The following is a 20087-nucleotide window of genomic DNA, read 5'->3' on the forward strand; positions in this document are numbered from 1 at the left end:
TGTCCCTCTGTGGGGGGATACTCCCACTAGGTTTATATCTGGGACTCTCCACCATTTGACCTTAGAACTGAAGAAGCTTCTCGGATGAAACTTCTTCAAGTAACTTAAAGAAGTCCAGACGCTTTTCTTTGCAAGCTCCTTTGACTCTATGTGATATCCTTTTCTGGCACACTCTACACTCTGCCTTTGTATTGTCAATAAAATTGAAGTGGTTTCAGATTTTGCTTCTTTTCTTGGTGTCACTTATTTTCTTTATTATACCTTTCTAATGTGTCGATGTTGTCTCTTGTTGTTGCCCCTGGATCCTTCTCTATCTCGATCTCCTCCTATGAACGTAACTAACACCACTGGTGATTTTTTTTTTTTTTTTCCCAATTCAGGAATGTTTTTGTTCTTTTTTTCATTAAAAAAAGAAGAAAGAAATAATTTTACCTCATCGCAGCTTTCCCTGCTTCCCAGAGGACAGATGCTGATCTTCCAGTCAGGTTATTATAGTGTATATCAGGGGTGTCAAAGTCGTTTTAGTTTACGGGGCAACATGCAGCCTAATTAGATGTAAAGTGGGCCAAAGCAGTACAATCATAACATAATTACTATGTTATGCTATGTGGGGGGAAAAATCGATACTGTGTAGTATTGTGATATTTTGTTTGCTAATAATGTATCGATACAGGGACAGCAGAAATCGATATTTTGTTACAAAAAAGGTTTTTGTGCTCTGACTTCAGAGCGTGTTGATCCTTTTTCTGAGCAAGGATCCTGACATTCCTTCACTGTCCAAATGTCACAGTTTACTTATTTTAATTTAAGACACGTTTTATTTTAATTACGTTTAAAAAAAATTTATTTAATGTAAAATTATATTTTGTTTTAATTTACTTTCAAATTCTTCAGTTGCTGAATGGGCTGCATAGTTTTCATAAATTGCATAGTTCAGAATAGCTATAATTGTACCAGATGGTTGCATTCAGTAAAGTTGGACTAGACTGTAATACAAACCGTTCAGTTTGTCAACAATAAAACTGACTGAAATGAGAGAAAGACTGAGTGTGAGACTTTGATATTAGATAAATGAATTTTGATAAAGTTTACCTTTATGTACAGAATCTGAATATCGCAAAATATTTTTAAAAATTGCAATAATATCGTAACGTGCGTAAGTATCGTGATAATATCGTATCGTGGGACGTATGGTGATTCCCACCTCTAATAATTACCTATAAATAATAATAATACGTCCATGTTTTTCACTTTGATTTTATACAAAGTACAACAGCGTTACAAAATCTTCATATTTAATCAAATATCCTTTTAGTGAAGCTGTGAATATTGAATATTTTTCAACTTTTTCTACAGCAAGAATTCATTTTTACAGAACTATTTTCTTTAAGTGTAGTTGGTGTCTGAAGCAACATCTCAGATTCTTATCTGCAGTGATGTTAATATAACCAGGGAGTGATGCAGGGTCACGATAGAGCTGTCCGTCCACGTAGAGCCCTTATTAATGAAGACTTAGGAACAGGACATTGCGTTGCTCCAGGATCTCTTTAGGGAAATGGTGGTTTATGCTGAAGTCCAATCCTTTCACCTCCTTGATGCAACTTTTCGCTGGTCTTTCCACAACAGGATGCTGTCTCCCGGCACCCTCTTAGGTCTGAGACGATGGACTCGAGCGCAGCTTTTAATTAGTTGCTTCTGCATCCTCTTCAGTAGACCTCGAGATACCAGAAAACACATAGTTTTCTCTCATACTACAGGCCTGCATTTATTTTCTGTATTATGATGGGTCACATTCTCATTTACAGACTTAACTCAGTCTTGTAGCGAGGACTTTTTAGCAGTGACCATTTCCACCTTATTCTGGCTGAATTCCAGAGATTCCCGCGGGGATTTAAATTCCTGGTGTAAAATCTTCAGCAGGGACAACATCGCATCCAAGCTGGACCATCGCCTATCAACTGATTCCAGGATGTCAGTAAAGTCGTTGTATTCTTGGAGAGCGTCTAATTTCTCCTCCCTGTGCTCCAGGCTGATGGAGATGATTATACAAATTTGGTTTATTATTTGTCAATTGATTGTATACTATAACTGAAGCTTTGTGAGCTAACATTTAGAGTTTTTTTTCTTGTCAACTCTCCAGCATCTAATGTGACCTACGGCATTTCCCGTCACTTCCCTCTCCTTGCCTCACCCAGTTCTCTCAGAATTGGTAACTCTCGTAATCCTTGATGAGTGACAAACTACAGATAAGTGTGTAAGCACCAGTGATCTACACACTGCTTCTTACACTTTGAAGTCTTCCTATTAAGTTCATAAGAGCTTGTACTGTCAGTCCATCAAGTGTTCGTGAGCTCTCTTAAACACTGTTAAACTTTCATGGGTTTCTGTATGTATGCGTTCTTAAATTGGTCCCAATTCATATTGTTGTAATGTTAACACTTCTAATATAGAGGACAAAAAAGAAAACGCCTGAAGGTTCAAAAAAAGCACTTGATTTTTTAAATTTTTTTATTATTATCTCTTTTATTGGGACAGCTGTTGAACATAACAGTAGTTTGCCTTTTTACATTTTCTTTGCTGTCAGATTTTAACTTATAATTGAAAAATAAAGAAGACAGAAAAAGAAGAGAAAAGAAAAGAAGAAAAGAACAAAAACAATCCCCCCCCCCCCCCCCCCAAAAAAAAAACACAACAACAAACAAACAAACAAAAAAAAAAACTAGGGTTAGGAGGCAGCAGGGCAGGTAGGTTTACGTAGTACTCAGGGTTGTAACATCATACACAAAATCACACCTCATATGCTTAACATAGTCTGTCCATTTAGACCATATTCCGTAGAAGGTATCCCTCTGAAGTTTAAGAGAAAATTACACTTTTTCCATTGTATAGATCCCTTGTACAGAATGTATCCAGTCTTCTATCGTTGGTGGTTCAGGCTTAAGCCATCTTCTCGTAAGAGGCTTTTTACTTGCGACCAGAAGGATATACAGGAGTCTTCTGTCGTTGGAATTCAGTTTATCCACTGGTGCATTGCACAAAAAACGATCAGAGGAGTATTGGAAGAAGAATGGTGCATTTTATGGACGATTTTGGACTACTAGATGTGTGGAGAGATTTACACCCAAATGACAGAAAGTATACCCACTTCTCAATTCCACACAACGTATATTCTAGGCTAGATTATATTGTCATGTTTAAGAATGACCTATTTAGAATTAAAAGCTGTGAAATAGGCGCTTGTACCATCTCAGATCATAACCCGGTTTATCTTGAGATCTGCCCGAATAGCAAAAATAGATCAACCTTATGGAGGCTGAATACAAACATTTTAAATTATCCAAATATTAAAGAGAGTTTGAAAGAGGAAATAGAAACTTATTTAGAGTATAATGAAAATGAGGAGGTATCTCCAGGAATATTATGGGATGCATTGAAGGCAGTAATTAGAGGAAAAATAATTAGTATATCCTCTTACCTGAAAAAATCTAGGTGGGAAAACCGTTGTCAATTAGAAGACAAATTGTTAGAGCTACAACATCTACATTCTGTGACGCTGGATGATGATATCAAATCTGACATAATAAAACTTAAGAAAAAAATAGATGATTTAAATATGATGGATATACAAAAGAAAATCGTTTTTATTAAACAACAGCAATGCGACGTAGGGAGGAAATCACTAAGACTTCTGTCTCTTAAACTTAGGAAGCAACAAGCAGAGAGGACTATACATAGAATAAAGAATCCTTTTAATGGACAAATAGAAACTGAACTGGGGAAAATTAAACTATGCTTCCAGAATTACTACAGAAAACTTTACTCCCAATCTCCTGTAGATAACAACTCTAGTGTCAATATTTTCTTGTCAGGTCTAAAGTTGCAAGGTGTGACAGAGGAACAAAATAAAATGCTGTTGTCCACAATAACTAAAGAAGAAATTTACTTGGCAATTAAAAGATTAAAGGGAGGGAAAATGGCGGGGCCAGATGGGTTCGGCCCTGAATGGTATAAAATAATGCAGGATCATTTGATCCCCACCATGATAAAGACATTTAATTGGGTAATGGAAAAGAAAATTATCCCTCCTTCATGGAGGGAAGCAATAATTTCCATTATACCAAAAGAAGGAAAAGATAAATTAGAATGTAGCAACTATCGCCCAATCAGTGTATTGAATATTGACTACAAGTTGTTCACATCTATTATCTGTAAGAGACTAGAAATGATATTACCTAGGTTAATACATAATGACCAAACGGGTTTTATTAAACATAGACAGGCCCAGGACAACATCAGAAAGGTTTTGCACATATTGCGGCAAGTTGACAAACAAAAATTAGAGACCTTAGTGTTAAGCTTAGATGCCGAGAAGGCGTTTGACTCAGTGAGATGGTCCTTTTTATACAAAGTGCTTGAGAAGTTTAATTTTGATAAATCTATAATTGATATTATCTCAGAGCTATACAACAAACCAACAGCTAAAATCAAAATCAATGGGGACCTCACCGAATCATTTATACTGGAAGGAGGGACACGACAGGGTTGCTGCATTTCACCGCTGCTTTTTGCTTTGTTTATAGAACCACTTAGTCAGTGGATCAGGCAGAGACAGGATATAACAGGAGTACAAACGCCAGGAGGGGAACAGAAATTAGCATTATTTGCTGACGACTTACTTTTAACATTAACCTGTCCCTCACAGGCACTCCCCCATCTCATGGAAGCACTATCAAAGTATGGTTCTTTATCGGGATATAAGGTCAATATAAATAAAACGCAGGTATTAACTTTAAATTATGAACCACCAGTCGAAATTAAGAATCGTTATGAATGGAAATGGGATGCAGATAGCATTAGGTATTTAGGGGTGGTAATACATCGTGACTTCACCAAAATGTTCAATGCCAACTATGCCCCTCAAAATGAATCCATAAAATCAGATATACAAAGATGGAACACTATTCCATTTCTGGACCTACACTCCAGGATTGAATCAATCAGATTAAATATTCTTCCCCGACTGCTGTATTTGTTTCAGTCTCTACAGATTACCATACCACAAAAACAGTTTGTGGTATGGGATAGAACATTGTCAAAATATATCTGGAATGGGAAAAAAGCTAGAGTTAAATATAAAATGCTTCAATTAAAGAAAGAAAAGGGAGGTCGTGGGCTTCCCTGTCTACGAGAATATTATTGTGCAGCTCAGTTAAGACCGCTGATTTGTCTCTGTTGTCCAAACTACACCGCCGGATGGAAAGATGTTGAAGGAACAATAGTAAAAGAAATACCAGTTTCAGCTTTAATATCGGACATAAAATTGCAGAATAAAATACATATGGCAGATAAACCTATACTACAAATAATGATATCAGCTTGGAAAGAAGTAATAAAAATTGGTGGTTTGGAAAATGCCTCTAAGGTTTTAAGATGGTGTGCATATTATTCAGATTTTACTCCAAATCAATATGATAATAGATTCAAAAACTGGATTTCAAAAGGTATAACCAATTATTATTCATTTGTCCATAAGGGTGCATTTCAAAGCTTTGAATCTTTAAGGAGTAAACATGACTTGGGATCTGATGATTTTTTTAGATATCTACAGATCAGAAATTATTTTAATCAAAACTTAAAAGTGAACCTAAACGAATTACAATTTGTAGAAACATTCTTATTACTAACCAAATCTGAAGTGCAAAGCAAAATTATTTCTAAATTATATAACAGCATCCGGCGGTGTAAAAACGACAGCACTCTGTATATTAAAGCGAAGTGGGAAAAGGAGGGTAATTTGACAATTACAGAGAAGTGTTGGGCTCACGCATGCAAGATACAGTGGGCTACCACTGGGTCTAACGTTTGACGTGAATTTTGCTGGAAAAGCATTATGAGATTTTTCATTACCCCTGCTCAACAAAGATATCGAGGAATAGGTGATAAATGTTGGAGATGTGGGGGAGATGGAGCTAACCATTTCCACATCTTTTGGGACTGTAAAGATATTCGCCAGTATTGGTCTCAAATCCATGATAATTTACAAAATGTTTTTTCATTTGTTTTTCCTTCAACTTTTGAGACCATGATCTTTTTGTTTTTTAAACAGGTTTTGCCTAAACATGATTTCATTTTCATTTTGCTGACTCATTACTTCCACAGTAGGAGGATCTCAAATTCATTATAATCAGACAAAGTCAATCAAATGCCACGATGGATCATTTGTTCATGGTGTTTACACTTATTTGTGAAATATTGTTTCGTTATAACATTATTCATATTTTATCTTTAAGCTGGGCTATCCTGAGGCTCAGTGCATCTTTCGCTCTTAAACTCCTCCTACAAACTCAGACTCTGCTCCTGCAAACCTCAGGTGGGCTTTGTTTCAATCTGGCAAAAGAATATTTGAATGTTTTGCATCTCTTTGTGCTTTGTGACATTTAGTGAAGATATGTGAGACTTTTTTGAGTCATGAGCTACTTTTATTTTAATTAATATAAAAACAGTTTATGTACTTAATAACTTCTAACTGTCGAAAACAATGAATTAAAAAAAGATATAAAATTAGTATAAAGAATATATAAAGAAGAGTATATAAAACATTTATTAACACACAAGCTTGGAGCTCATATGTTTTAATTAAGCTCCATATATCTCAATAGACAGACAGATAAAAAACATGAATCACTTGTAATGATTAGAAACTTGATAGAATTTCAAATCTAGTTTGGGGAGTCATTCAGTGAGAAACAGTGAAATGATTTTCCATGTGAAAAGGTGGACAGCAGAAACAGAAAGAAACAGTGAAACTAAAAGAGAAACAAAGAGCTTTGGAACAACGAGGCAGCAGGAGGACAGCTGCAGTTTAACAGCTTCAACTCACTGACAGGAAACAACATTAGAAACATCATCATCCTCAACTCATCTGCTGCACTGACACTGACACCTTCAACGGACACACCTTCACTTTACCACCATCAAAAGTGCTAATGTATGGAAACATCCTGTGAGTGAAAGTGTGTGTGAAGGTGTGTATGTGTGTGTTAGTATCAGGATCAGAGAACGACAGCTTTCCTCTGTTCCAGTCCAGATTCACTCTGATCCTCTGGAGCTTCTTCTGGACTGAGAGAACAGTTTTAGCGGATGGTGAGAATGCAAAATATTTACTTGTATTGAACACTATTCCCCAAAATCCAGACAGTATGCTTCCCTTCCTCTGCATAGACTCTGCAAATACACCCAGTGCCCACCGTATACTGTCTCCAACATCAACATCCCAGCTGTGACTCCCTGAGTTAAAGCCCTCAGAGCCCAGGACAGAGATGTAATAATCAAACCTCTCTGGATTATCAGGAAGCTGCTGCTTCTCTCCTCCTCGTCTCACACTGGTCAGATCTTCAGACAGGATGAGTTTTGGATGAGCAGTGTTTGGGTCCAGAATGAGAGGAGTGTAGGAGACCATGTCCTTCATCTTGTTCCAGATGTTGAAGGTCAGGTTGCCCAGGTGTTTGGCCTGGTCTATCAGAGCTCCTGAGGGCAGCTGTGGATCATCCAGCAGGGGGCAGCGCTGGACTCTTTCCACTGCAGCCTTGTAGTTGTGCAGGAATGAGATGTCTTCAGCTCTCAGCTCCTCCTCTGTGGCTCTGACTGTGTCTGAAAGAGCTGCTATCTCTCTGCTCAGAGCCTCCATCTTCTCCTTCATCATCCCACTCTTCTGCTCCTCTTCCTCCCTCAGTGCAGCCAGCCTGGCCTCCTCTTCCTCTGCTAGAAACTGGTGAAGCTTCTTAAACTGCTCCTTAATCTGCCTCTCTGTGTGTCGGGCCTGGACCTTAATGTGTTCTGCTGTTTGATCAAACTTCACTTGAACTTCTTCACAAACCTTTAACTTCTTCTTTAAGGGCTCCAGAGTTTCCTGAAGTTCCTTCTTGTGTTGTTGTGCAGCTTCATCGATGGGTCTGAATCTGTGATTGGTGTGTTTTTCTGAGTCTCTGCAGACGACACACACTGGCTGCTGATGGTCCAGACAGAAGAGTTTGAGTTTCTCAGAGTGCAGACTGCAGAGATCCTCTGAAGCTCTCTCCTGTAAGAACGACTCACACAGGTTCTTTAAAGCTCGGTTTAAAGGTGGATGCTTCTTTGAAGATATTTCCTTACAAACTGGACACTCACGTTCCCCTTTCTCTCTCCACCATCTCTTCAGACAGTCTTTACAGAAGCTGTGGCTACATGACAGAAGAACAGGATCTCTGAAGACCTGCTGACAGACCGGACAGCAGAGAGCCTCCTCTGAGCTGGAAGCCATTGAGTCTGTGAGTGAAGCTGAAAACAGCAGACAGGAAGTACAGTCAGTCCTGGCTCCCCTCCCTCCTCTACCACCTTCACTGAAACTTGCTTTGAGTCGTGTTTTTGCTCAAACTCACATTCAGTGTGTGGAGCGTCAGCAGCTTGAAGCAGCAGTGTTGGAGTTTTCCACTTTTCTCTCCTGTAGCTGGACTCACTCAGAGGAAGCTGCTAGTTTGGTCTGAGCTCAGTCTGATCGTCTGTGCGTCTCTCTGCACTGAGGACGAAGAACAGCCAGTTTCTTCTTCTTCTTTCTTACAGTTGTACTAGCGGTTGGCAAACAATTGAAAGGTGCATTACCGCCACCAAGTGGTATGGAGTATGGTCTGGAACGACGCTCGAAAAAAAAGAGAAGGGTCTGGCTGCAGCCACTGTGGAGCTCCACAGTAACCGGATACACGTGACCTCCACACTAACCGGAAACACGTGACCTACACAGTAGCCGGAAACACGTGACCTCCACAGTAGCCGTAAACACGCATGGAAACCGTGGAAGTTTTGCAAGTTGATCGCAAAGGTTGGTTAAGTCTTTCTTAAATAAGTTTGCCGTTAGTGATTTCATAATTCTAGGAATCGTCTAGTTTTCTTACAATGATCATGTTGCCACTTTTTTTGCGTTACAACAACATTCCTCCTTATTTTAATGTTTTTTCATCGTGCTCCATGGCAGAGAAACGCACAGATATGCTTTTTCCTGGGCCTGGTTTCAGTAAGAGAGCTGGATTAACTTCTTCTGTGGGCGAGAAGAAGCAAAAACCACATTTTGCATTAGAGTATGATTTATTGTTGGCGTCAGAGATGCGAAATAATGAATACTTCAATACTGTACTTAAGTAGAATTTTCTGGTATCTTTACTTTACTGCTGTACTTTTTTGTGCCTACTGTATACTTCTTTATACTTCTACTTCTCACATTTTAGCACGCGTATCTGTACTTTGTAATGCGTACATTTGTAAATCAGCCCCCTGCACGCGTGCTTTGGACGCAAGATTACTTCAAAATTTTGTACATAAATTATATTTTAGACCCTGTACTTCTTACTTCGACTTAACTAAAAAGTTGAGTCAGTGCTTTTTAAACAGAGGTATCTAAACTGTAGTAAGGAACGTGTGTACTTGTGACACCTTTGGTTAGCGTCAACACTGTAAATTTCGTTACAAACAGATTTATATATTTATCAATACTTCTATTTGTCATTCTTTTCTGTACAGCTTTTTTATTGGCCAGATTTTAGTTAGCCCCTGTTCAATTGACTGTTACATGTCAATAGAAACATGTCTCACAAGTTAAAGTGTCTTGTAATATATTTGTGGGGTTTTTTTCAAGGATTTTCTTCCCAAATCTATTACATGCCAACTGTAAATTGTTATTTCTGCTAAAACCTTAACTTAAATGTGTATATGGTGTTTATCTGTTTCTCTCTCTGTTTTAGATGCACTTATCAATCTGGAATTCGGGCTTGAAGCCGGAATTGCAGGAATGCAACACGTGTTGCAGAGGACTTTTTCACTGCCCTCTGTGCCCCACTTTCAGCCCTGCTGTCAGGGCAAAGATTGAGGAGCATCTCAGTGTGCATATAAAAAATGCTTTGCCTTTCAAAGGTATGTTTGTATTAAATATACTTTATAGTTATAAATATGCACTTTTTTAAGCACTTCTGCAGTATCTTTGTTGACTTAAAAGTTGCTGTTGATATTGTACAGTTCAGTGCATTCATCTGCAACAAAAATAGTGTTTTTATAAAATATATTTTTATTTACTTTTCACCACTTTTCTTGACATAACATTTGTGATCCATACCATTTAACTTTCATTATTGAGGTTGGCTTGGATGTTTTTGTTAACATGTACAATCTGATTGTTAGACAAATTGATTGCATTCTATACAACTACATTTAAATTACATCTGTTTGTTTGTTTGTTTTTTTCTCTTACAGATAAAATGATATGCCGGTGCAGGCTGCCTTGTAGGACAACAGGACACTTTCACTGCCCTGTCTGTAATCTTACAATCATACGGCGTGGGGATATGGCAAGGCATTTATTGTCTTGTCAGCATTCTTCAATACCAAGTCAGCCACCACTATCAGGACTGCTCCCCGCTGAACTCTCCGAGGAGCCCCGTATTCCTCCGGCAGTACTCTTCGAGGAGCCCCGTCTCCCCCCCAAGGTTTTGTCTTTGGGATCGGAACCATTTTCTGACTCTTTGTTAGAACATTCATATGCTCTACCCTCTGCGTTCAATAAAACTGCAGCTGATGGAAAGTCCATGAATTTGACATGCCCTCACTGTGGCCTTACTCTTCGTACCAAAAACTACAAGGCTCACATGATGAGGAAGCACTCCAACCAATCAATAGATGTTTGCCTGGCCAGTCATCTGCAGTGTGTTTGTGTAGATGAAACTACAGGGTTATTTGCTGTGCAGAGAACTGGCCATGGGTTTTCTGTGCCAGTTCACGTTCAGAGGAAAACATGGGGGGTGTCTCACAATATCAGATGTGAGCTGGAGGAATGTCAGCAATACCAGTTGCTGGCCCAGCGGAGCGGACTAGGCTTCAGTTTATGTGAGCACCTTCGCTCACTAGATTACTGCCGAGAAACTGTAAAGGAGGTTTTTCTTCAAGAGCACATCGTGATGGAAATGGTGGACCTTAAATTTTTTGGAGAGGCCAAAGCTGCTACATGCATAAAGAGACAGAAAGCTGCCCAGATGGCACATGCTCCACTTTGTGTGAGGGTGGATTTTGGTGGATCCTCAACACAGATCTGTTTGTCTGTATTTGAGCCGGAAATACACAGTTTCTGCCGTCTTGGCAGAATATTTGTGACTTACAATGCTCTGAGGAACACCTGGCATTGTGCTTGTGCAAAGCCTCGAATATCATGTCCTCATAAAAACATAGCTAAATGGCATCTCTTCCAGACACAGAGAGACATCTTCAAATCAACTGTACCACTATCATCAGGCACCCCATCACAGATGACTCAGGAGAGTTCTTCCTTTGAGGACAATGCTGCCGTCGAAAGGAGTATACGCTATATTTTTAAAGAGAAAAAAATACCTGGATCTCTTCCAGAAAATGTCATCTCACAGAAAATGGATCATCAGAAACAGCTCTTTCCATGTGAAACGTTGTGCCAGGTGTGCCCAGAGCACCCAAAACTTGATGAGGCTGTTCTAGTTACCAATAAAGCGAGGATTGTCAGCATGATGGGAGTGATTGAGAGTAAGTTTTAATGAATAAGATTAAACATCAGTGTGAAATAATTAGTTATAATTGTTCCTATACTAATGTTTTGACATTAATGTGATTTGTCTTTAACAGATGTTTCAACACACCATAGATCGTGTCCTCGGTGCCACATGGTCTACAGGTACCAGGAGTGGACAGATGGGCTTCACAACTTTGACAACCATGTTGTTTTGTCTCTTGAACTTTGCCTTTTTTTGAGAGAAAATCTGCAGGTGAGGATCACAAAAATAAAATATACTCATCTGAAGATTGCTTTAAAAATGTGTTTGTGTCATTATGATATTTTGGTGACCAAATTTAAATATCTGTGTAATCATAGTCTTCTTCACCCTTTTGTCATATTACAGAACCATGTATCTGCTTCAAGGGTCATTGACTCATTGGAGGGCTTAAGAAGAGTGAAGTTTCCTTCTCGGGATACCATTTTTCATGCTTATTGCCATTTTGAGGCTTTGACTGACGCAGAATACATGTACTCCTGCATAAACTGTGGGTTTCACCCCCCTGTGGTAGTTATGGACTTACACAGAAAAGGGGTGTTCAAGTTAGCAGGTAAGTTTAATGTACATTTGTGTATATATTTCATTGTGTACATTATGTGCATGTTTTCATGAGTCAATTTATTATAGTGAGTGACCTCAAAGCCCCGGAAGACTTCAATGGTGAACATGACATTGAAGGTTTTTGGAACTCTATTCACCTGGAAATGATAAGCCGTGGTTTTTTTCCAAGTGAGTGATGGCAAAAACTTTTTGAAAGTCATTCAGTGTTTTAAAGTAATTTAGATTGTAATTAAAAACATGCCATTTTCTGTAGGCGGTGTGAAGAATCCATTTTCCGTTCCACCAAGTTACACGCACTGGGCACCATGGATCGGGAGTGAAACTCGAACAAGTGACATTGTGCTTAACACAGAGTTTAAAAAAGTAGGAACAAGCTCTTCACATGAAGCAAAGCTTAGCAGTGTCACAGAAGACCGTCTGTTGGATGAACTTGCCAAACAAAAGGTAACATTGCTTTGAAGTTTTCAGAATATGACATAAAGTTCTGGGGTTGTTCCATTTACAGTTTTCCCTAATTGCTGTCAGGTTGGAGTGGTAAGAAAATTGTGTAAAGCATGCAACATCGACTCCAAAGGCTCCCGCTTTGATCTCATCACCAGACTGAGGGAGAAGATGAAGAGCAGGCAGACATATGATAAGGTCTTTCAAAGCATATGGGGTGCCTCTGGTAAGCATCACTTAGCGATTATTAGAAGTAGCATTAAAAAATGTAATTACAATTACAAACAACTTTTTAAATCTTTGCTTGCAGGAGGATGGTCTGTAATACTATGTCCACATGGCATTGTATACAGTGTTAAATTTAATCTTCGTGCTGAAAGTCCCCGGGATTTTGCTGACCTTCTCCTGTCCTGGAAGCACATGCCAAACGTCTGTGTTTACGATTTTGCGAGGGGTTTGGCAGCACACACCAATTTGCGGGTTCCTGATAAACTGCCATTTCATCCACATGAAGGTCGACTTGCTGAGCCCACTGAGGAAAATGTCAAGGCTGCACAGGATGGAAGCCTGAAAGTGAATCTTCCATGGCTACATGAAAGGATGGATAGTGTAAATGAAAATCCTCATCCTGTCACTGGATCATCTGACCATTATGTCCTGTATGACAGATTTCATGAGGGAAATACAAAAGATCCCAAGGACATATTACGCAGAATTCAACTTGTCCCGGAGCTGAAAGGCTGGCTGAACAGTCAAGTTGTTGAACAGTTCTTTGCAAACATGAGGAAAAGCAATTACTTTTTAAGTAATATGAGTCCATCCACACATGTGTTTCTGATGAGAAATATAAATCATCATTATAACACTGTCACCAACAAGAAACTTCTGGAGAGGCAGCTAAGACATGGTCGACTTGGAAAGATCAATATCTCATTGTCGGCACTGGGTCAAGCTGTCGTAGGTAAGTACATGCATTGTGTCATGACCAGAACGCTACCATTGTTTACATGTTATATTTGTTCCTATCTGTGTGTGTATATTCTTTTCTTTGTGTACCTAGCCCCACAGGTGTGCAATAAACCCAGAGAAATCACAGAAACGGTGTTGAACCCAGCACCTTCAACGTCTGGTGACACTGGTAAAATTTCTTATTTTGAATAGTGATTGACATATGTACGTGAAATAATAATCTTGCATTCATTATCTTGTTGTAGTTGATGGCTCATAAAAGAATTTGTTACATGCTGTTTAAAATGAATTTCCTTCTATAGATAGTGCTTATTTTTCTTGCATTTAATATGCATTCTATGTAGTGTTTTGTCTGAAACCTGTTAAAATCCCTATAGAACCTCAGAAAAGAGTTGACAACAAGAAAGCCAATCGAAGGTCAACAGATGCAACTTTTCCTGACCCGTGTGGACCACCGTGCGAAGCTCTGACAAAGCCTGAGAACATTTTGGCCAGCCGTTCATCATGGTGTTTTGTACCGCACCCTGGCCAACAACAGCTTGTATGTTAAAGTTTTCAGATGTCGCAAAGTGCAACTTTTAGTGCTTATCTGATTTTGTCATCCACAGTCTATGACACCTATCTGTTTTTTTTTTTTTAGCTCAACTATGTTCTGGACATCAGCAGACCCAAAGATGAGCTGATTGTTGAAACGTCTTCTGGATGCCTCACGCGGTCAGATTTTTGGACACTGGGTTTAAACAAAGAAATGGAATCGACTGTAAGTATTTTTTTTCTACGAATATGAAAAAATAAAGTGTACATTCATTGTTATCATGATTTTTTTCTGTTTCAGATTGGAAATGGCTGTTTTGAGCTTATCACTAAAATTGTTCAGTCAAAGGTACTGTATGTTGTATATGATGATTGTCAAGCTTTAATTTAAAGAGCTGTTGTTTTAAATGTTTTTTTGTTTTTTTTTTTACATTCTAGGGGATAAGCATTTACATCGAAAATCTGTATGTCACCCGGACTTGGCTTGCACCCTATGGCTGTGATCCATTGCGGTCCTTTCCTGTAAGTGTACCGTCCTTTAAAGAAACAAGCAAGTAATCCAAATGATTTTTTTTATAACTTTGGTGCGAGTTCATATACAGGATACTTAAAAATACAATTCTGTTTCAGACTGATGCTCAGAGGATGGACATCATAGTTCTCCCTCTCTGGACACCTGGTCATTTCCAGTTGTGTGTAAGTCTTGTTTTTTGACACGTACAAACTGTTAGAATTTTGCTATGTGTCTGAGATGTATTCAAGCTTTTATGACGCAGTTTCAAAAGTCTTTGACTGTGATCGCTTGCAATGACATTGTTTTCAGGTTTGAAGTCATGGCTAACTGTCTTTTAGGTACTGAAGCCACCTAAAAGAGAAATCCTCTTTCTTGACCCATTATACACCAAGGCAGGATTTGGTGGCCAACAATATGTTTCACTTTTGAGGTCACATTTTTATAAGCATTTTTGGTTTGTTCCGGAGTTTTCAGGAACCTGTTCAGTGTTCCAGGTTAAGTGCATCCCAGATCATGTTCTGCTGATCTTGAGTGTTCACACATACAGTACACTCACATGCTTTTTCTATAAACTATATCAGCAAGTTTCTGTGTGGAGTTTGCATGTTCTCCCCATGTTTGCGTGAGTTCCCTCCGGGTACTCCGGCTTCCTCCCACCGTCTAAAGACATGCAGCTTGTGGGGATAGGTTAATTGGATAATCCAAATTGCCACTAGGTGTGAATGTGGGAGTGAATGTGAGTGTGAATGGTTGTCTGTCCCTGTGTGTTAGCCCTGCGACAGACTGGCGACCTGTCCAGTCTGTCGCCCTATGACAGCTGGGATAGGCTCCAGCGCCCCCCGTGACCCTGAAAAGGATAAGCGGAAGCGAATGGATGGATGGATGGATGGATGGATATATCAGCATGATGCTTCAACATTTTATTCTCATCTTCAAATTATGATCAAGTCAGTGATACTGTCTGTAGATGAGTTTCAGACATAAATTGGGTCTTCCAGTGTTCTATTTTAACATAAAACACCATTAAAAATTATTTTATAAAATATGCCAACATTAACTTAAAGCTGTAAATGCTTTATTTTGACCAACTGTGAGCATGTGACTGTACTTTTTCATTTTGTTATGCTGTTTTTTTGAGGTCGTGTTCCTAAGGCCTGTAGTTACAGTTGGTGCTATTAGCAATAAACATTTCACACCCATCATGATCATCATCTGTTAACTTGTGAATGTAACTGTTTTTTTTAAAAAAAAAAGGAATCTTGCAGTGAAGATCATTCCCGGGCAGTGGTCAGAAAAAAAGAGCTGTGACTTGAAGGTATGTGCTAGTTTAAGTGTATGGTGAATAATATGAATTACACTAGTCTTCTTTTAAGGGATTTTATTAAAGAGCCTTTATTTTCAATGTAATACAGGGTTTTCCAAGCCAAGACTATGGAGTTGACTGTGGGATCTTCATGCTGATGGTAATTTGTCTCTTCTCTTCTTGAGATTCATACAGAAGCTAATTTAAGCTTCTAAAGAAAAATGACATTTTTATTTTTTCTTACAAATAGTCTGCTCTGTACGTGGCACTGGATGCTTCATTTGACTATACTATAGTAAGTATTCTATTTACTTTCACAGCAATGGAGTCTTGAATCTTTTGAAAGTTGTTAAATATGTTTCATATTAATATTTTACAGTCAGACATGCCCTACTTGCGTAAATGGTGGTGCTTGCTGTTGATGGAGAACTTTGATCTCAGGAGGTATTTATACTTTGACTTCTGTTCTATGTTGTGTCAAAGTTTACACACCTTAACAATATCAACATTTTCTGTTAAGCTCTGGCAAGCTATTTGCACACTGGAGAGAGGAAGCCAAAGCTGTGCTTGAAGGACAACACGTGCCCATTTTCAGAGTGAAAAAGCGCAAGTTACAGGAAGTCAGTCAGGTCAGTAATCACTTTAAACAGTAGTGTAATTACATGTTTAGTGACATTTGAATAACTGTTAAAAAACTGTTCTGCAGCAGAGAAATAACTATGTTTTTATCCCCATTTGCCTGACACAGGAGCCAGCAGTTGTTGCAGATCTGCGTCCTGCTGTGCAGTGGGTTGTCCAAAATAAGGCACTTTTCCGTGGACACGTAACAATGCCCAAATATGTGTCCTTAAATCAAGGAGACCAGCAGAGGGTCTTAAGAGACATGTCAGAGGAAGAAGACACTGGAGCAAGGGACTTGTTCCTCTTTGTTTTTCAGTTTGCAGAGGACATGGAGCTCTTTTTGAATGCATGTGCTGATGAGCAGGGGCTAAGGGTCAGTGCTATGTTTGACATGTGATGGACAAATGAAGGCACTGGCTGTGTTTGTTTGTTTGTTTGTTTAATATGTTGTTGTTGTTGTTGTTTTTGCGTAGTACAAAATTCCTATTAAACTTATTTCAAAATGTTGTTCACTTGATTCTGTGTCCATACTTATAATAAAGGATTACAGTGTAACAGCATTAAATGTAAAAGCATTTTTTTTAAACTTGTAATTTCAAAATAAAAAGCTTATTGTTGATATTAACAGTAAATAATTGTAAACAATAATATTTTCATACATTTTAAAAATTAACACTCTGGGCTCTATCCTGGCCATTTGTGGACACTTCACTTATTCTTTTTTTTGACTACTGCACTGCAGTGGAATGACACGGGTTTGATCTTAAGGATCTAATAGTTGTGTGTGTTGTGCATGACATTGCCACACAAATATCTATTTGCAAGATAGAGTAGAATAAATTATGACGCATGAAATATTACATAGGCTGCAGTGAATTTCTGTTGATACAGACTATTGAGCTTTGAGTTTCCCAGTCAAACTTAGCTTTGAAGCACCTGCTAACAACACTTTTACTCTTTTACATTTCATAACAAGACACCATAGCCAAAATATTAACAAAATATATATTATTAAAAAATTCAAAGCTGCAGCACATACAGCAACAAACATCGTTAGTAAATGTGTCCTGGAGTTTATGCAGGTGCAGAAAGTGCTGCTGCTGTAAGTCAGCCTAACAGCTTCCAGATCACTTATTTTTCTGGAAAGATGGTAGGAAGGGCATCACTGCTCATTTCTACAGAATCACAGATCTTGGAATGCAATCCCTTTGTACCATGAAACCACTTCGCAGTACTAGGAGTCCACTAAAACCTATAACGAGAGTGATCCTGGAAGAAATGGGGCACACACTAGTGACCTCAACAATTGCAAGACAGCCTTTTCCCCGATGCTCAGATGGGGAAAAAAAGGAAGTTTCATGAAAACATTAGGACTTTATCACCGTTTTATCTGAAAAGTTAATGGTAATATATAACCTAACTGGCTATAAAGAGTAAAAAATTTAGATACAATTTTGATTTTGATGAAAAGGACTGGTGCTATTTTAAAGAGTCACGTCGGTAAAAGTAGATAAATGTTTTAAGAAATCTACATTTTATAGCATTTTGTGAACATACACAAAAAGTGGCCATTTTTGGCAACAAACAAGCTGAAAGAGTTTTATATTTTTGGTTCTCCTTGAACAAAAATAATAGTGAATAATAATCAATGTTGATATTAATCAATTAGATGTCCCAGACTCTACTATTAATAATACAGCAGCCCCTCGTTTATCGCTGGTGTTACGTTCTAAAAATAACCCGCGGTAGGTGAAATCCATGAAGTAGCCAACTTTATTTTTTACAATTATTACAGATGTTAAGACTGTAAAACCACTCACTACATGCTTTATACACTTTTCTCAGACAGGCATGAACATTTTCACACTTTTCTCTTTTGTTTAAACACTGTTAGAGTTCAAACCTTCGTAGAAACACAAGTCCAGTATTATGGAATGAAAACAAAAGGTGCATTTGAGGGTGCAAAACGTTTCGTCGGCATTGTTGTGTTTGTTTGGGAGAAAACTTCCAAACATACAGTACAGCACTTCAGAGTTACACTGCTAGCGATCGAAGATTTATGTAAATTCGACAAGCTAAACGCATTCTGTACTGTACAGCAGGAGTCCCCAACCTTTTTGCACCACAGACCACTTTAATGTCAGACAATATTTTCAGGGAACGACCTTTAAGGTGTCGCGGAGAAATACAACAAAAGAATTAAAAAAAGAAACTGTGGTATTTTGTAAATATAATGATAAACGTGACTTGAGCTGTGCGCCAACAACAATGACAGAGACATCCTCCTCTCTGCTTCTTAGCGCTCTCTGGTCGCTATGGTAACGCGTAAATAGTTCTTTCAAAATAAGACACACAACTACAACCATACATTTCACACCGGAGGATCAACTCTCGCGGAACGGTACCAAAAGACTCACGGACCTGGACCGGTCCGTGGGCCTATTAGGGACCGCTCCTGTACAGGAGACACTGGACTAGATTGATTGACAATGGTCTACAGCAATCAGAACGCACAACGCGATGTACTGTAAAAAAAATAAATAAATCAGCGAAACAGCAAGTGTCACTTTTGGCCACGAACAATTTAGGGGATGGTGAATTTTTTTGAACAAACCCAGAGTGTTAAAACCCCCCACTTAAAACCATTTTTATTTCTCAGCAGCATCAATAGTGACAAAAACGCAATTTAGTTTTCGCTGTCAAAGTAGATTTAACCGAAGTTACGTGTTTACGGCTAGTGTGGAGGTCACGTGTTTCCGGTTAATGTGGAGGTCACGTGTTTCCGGTTAGTGTGGAGGTCACGTGTTTCCGGTTAGTGTGGAGGTCACGTGTTTCCGGTTACTGTGGAGCTCCACAGTGGCTGCAGCCAGGTGCTCTTGAAAAAAAAAGCCAGTTTCCTGGTTTGTTGCGTGTTAAACACGTGGGGGCGGGGGCGGAGCTTCATTTAACTTCCTCTTATAAATGTGTGAGTGTGACAGCAGAGCGCAGACGGTCACCGCAGGTCAAAAAGTAAACATTTTGTGAAGTTCAGAAAATAAAGCATGACTCAGTGTTGCAGCTGTTTGGCAGTTTTTCTTTCAAACTTTCTTCTGATTATTAGAAGGGCTCGCCCCGCCCGCAGACTGTGGACCAATAGGAGAGCTGGCCCACTGTAGACTACCAATCGGCTGTCGACGGAAGTTGCGTCACCAGAAAACAACAATGGCACCTCCGCTATGGTTTTTTTTAAATTAAACTTTATTTACAAACAACAGTTTAACATACAAGGCACCATCATTAATCCGATTATGTTACATCCTCGGTTGAGCATTATAGCAAAACAAACAAACAAACAATATGAACAAAAAAAAAAAAAACCCAAAAACAACAACAATAAGCACAAAGTTAAAAGAGTTAGCACAAAAATAAAGAACAGTCATTGAAGGATTCGAACCAAAGGCAAAAACTAACGTGCAAAAAAAGGGCAGTCGTGATTATAAAATAGGGAGTTTTTTGTTTTTTTTAACATAGGTTAAACTCTTTAAATAAAACAACAAGTTTATGGGCT

General features: G+C 38.7%; 2 protein-coding genes across 3 annotated transcripts; one reads left to right on the forward strand and one right to left on the reverse strand.

Moving 5' to 3' along the window:
• Positions 1 to 2703: 2703 nt before the first annotated feature.
• Positions 2704 to 8572, reverse strand: LOC146712756 (nuclear factor 7, brain-like). The gene is made up of 2 exons (XM_085444054.1): positions 8418 to 8572; positions 2704 to 8316 (listed from the first exon to the last, which is right to left on the reverse strand). Exon 2 carries the CDS (start codon positions 8297 to 8299, stop codon positions 6914 to 6916), a length of 1386 nt encoding a protein of 461 aa, XP_085300180.1. The 5' UTR covers positions 8300 to 8316; positions 8418 to 8572; the 3' UTR covers positions 2704 to 6913.
• Positions 8573 to 8711: 139 nt separating this feature from the next.
• Positions 8712 to 17047, forward strand: LOC146712757 (uncharacterized). Of its 2 annotated transcripts, XM_085443744.1 has the most exons (22): positions 8718 to 8854; positions 9771 to 9939; positions 10276 to 11568; positions 11668 to 11807; positions 11943 to 12147; positions 12225 to 12326; positions 12412 to 12602; positions 12684 to 12825; positions 12910 to 13560; positions 13660 to 13737; positions 13946 to 14109; positions 14209 to 14328; positions 14404 to 14451; positions 14541 to 14624; positions 14733 to 14798; positions 14955 to 15046; positions 15871 to 15931; positions 16029 to 16079; positions 16170 to 16214; positions 16299 to 16363; positions 16440 to 16548; positions 16668 to 17047. In XM_085443744.1, exons 2-22 carry the CDS (start codon positions 9771 to 9773, stop codon positions 16935 to 16937), a joined length of 4146 nt encoding a protein of 1381 aa, XP_085299870.1. In that variant the 5' UTR covers positions 8718 to 8854; the 3' UTR covers positions 16938 to 17047. The 2 variants fall into 2 exon arrangements, with proteins under 2 accessions (XP_085299878.1, XP_085299870.1); XM_085443752.1 differs by lacking the exons at positions 14955 to 15046; positions 16029 to 16079; positions 16170 to 16214; ... (1 more) ...; positions 16440 to 16548; positions 16668 to 17047 and having other exon boundaries at positions 8712 to 8854.
• Positions 17048 to 20087: the final 3040 nt, after the last annotated feature.

Source organism: Copadichromis virginalis, linkage group LG3, assembly GCF_057382275.1.
Source record: "Copadichromis virginalis isolate Kocher_CV1m ecotype Utaka linkage group LG3, C_Virginalis_male_GT1.1, whole genome shotgun sequence".
NCBI classification, from domain to species: Eukaryota; Metazoa; Chordata; class Actinopteri; order Cichliformes; family Cichlidae; genus Copadichromis; species Copadichromis virginalis.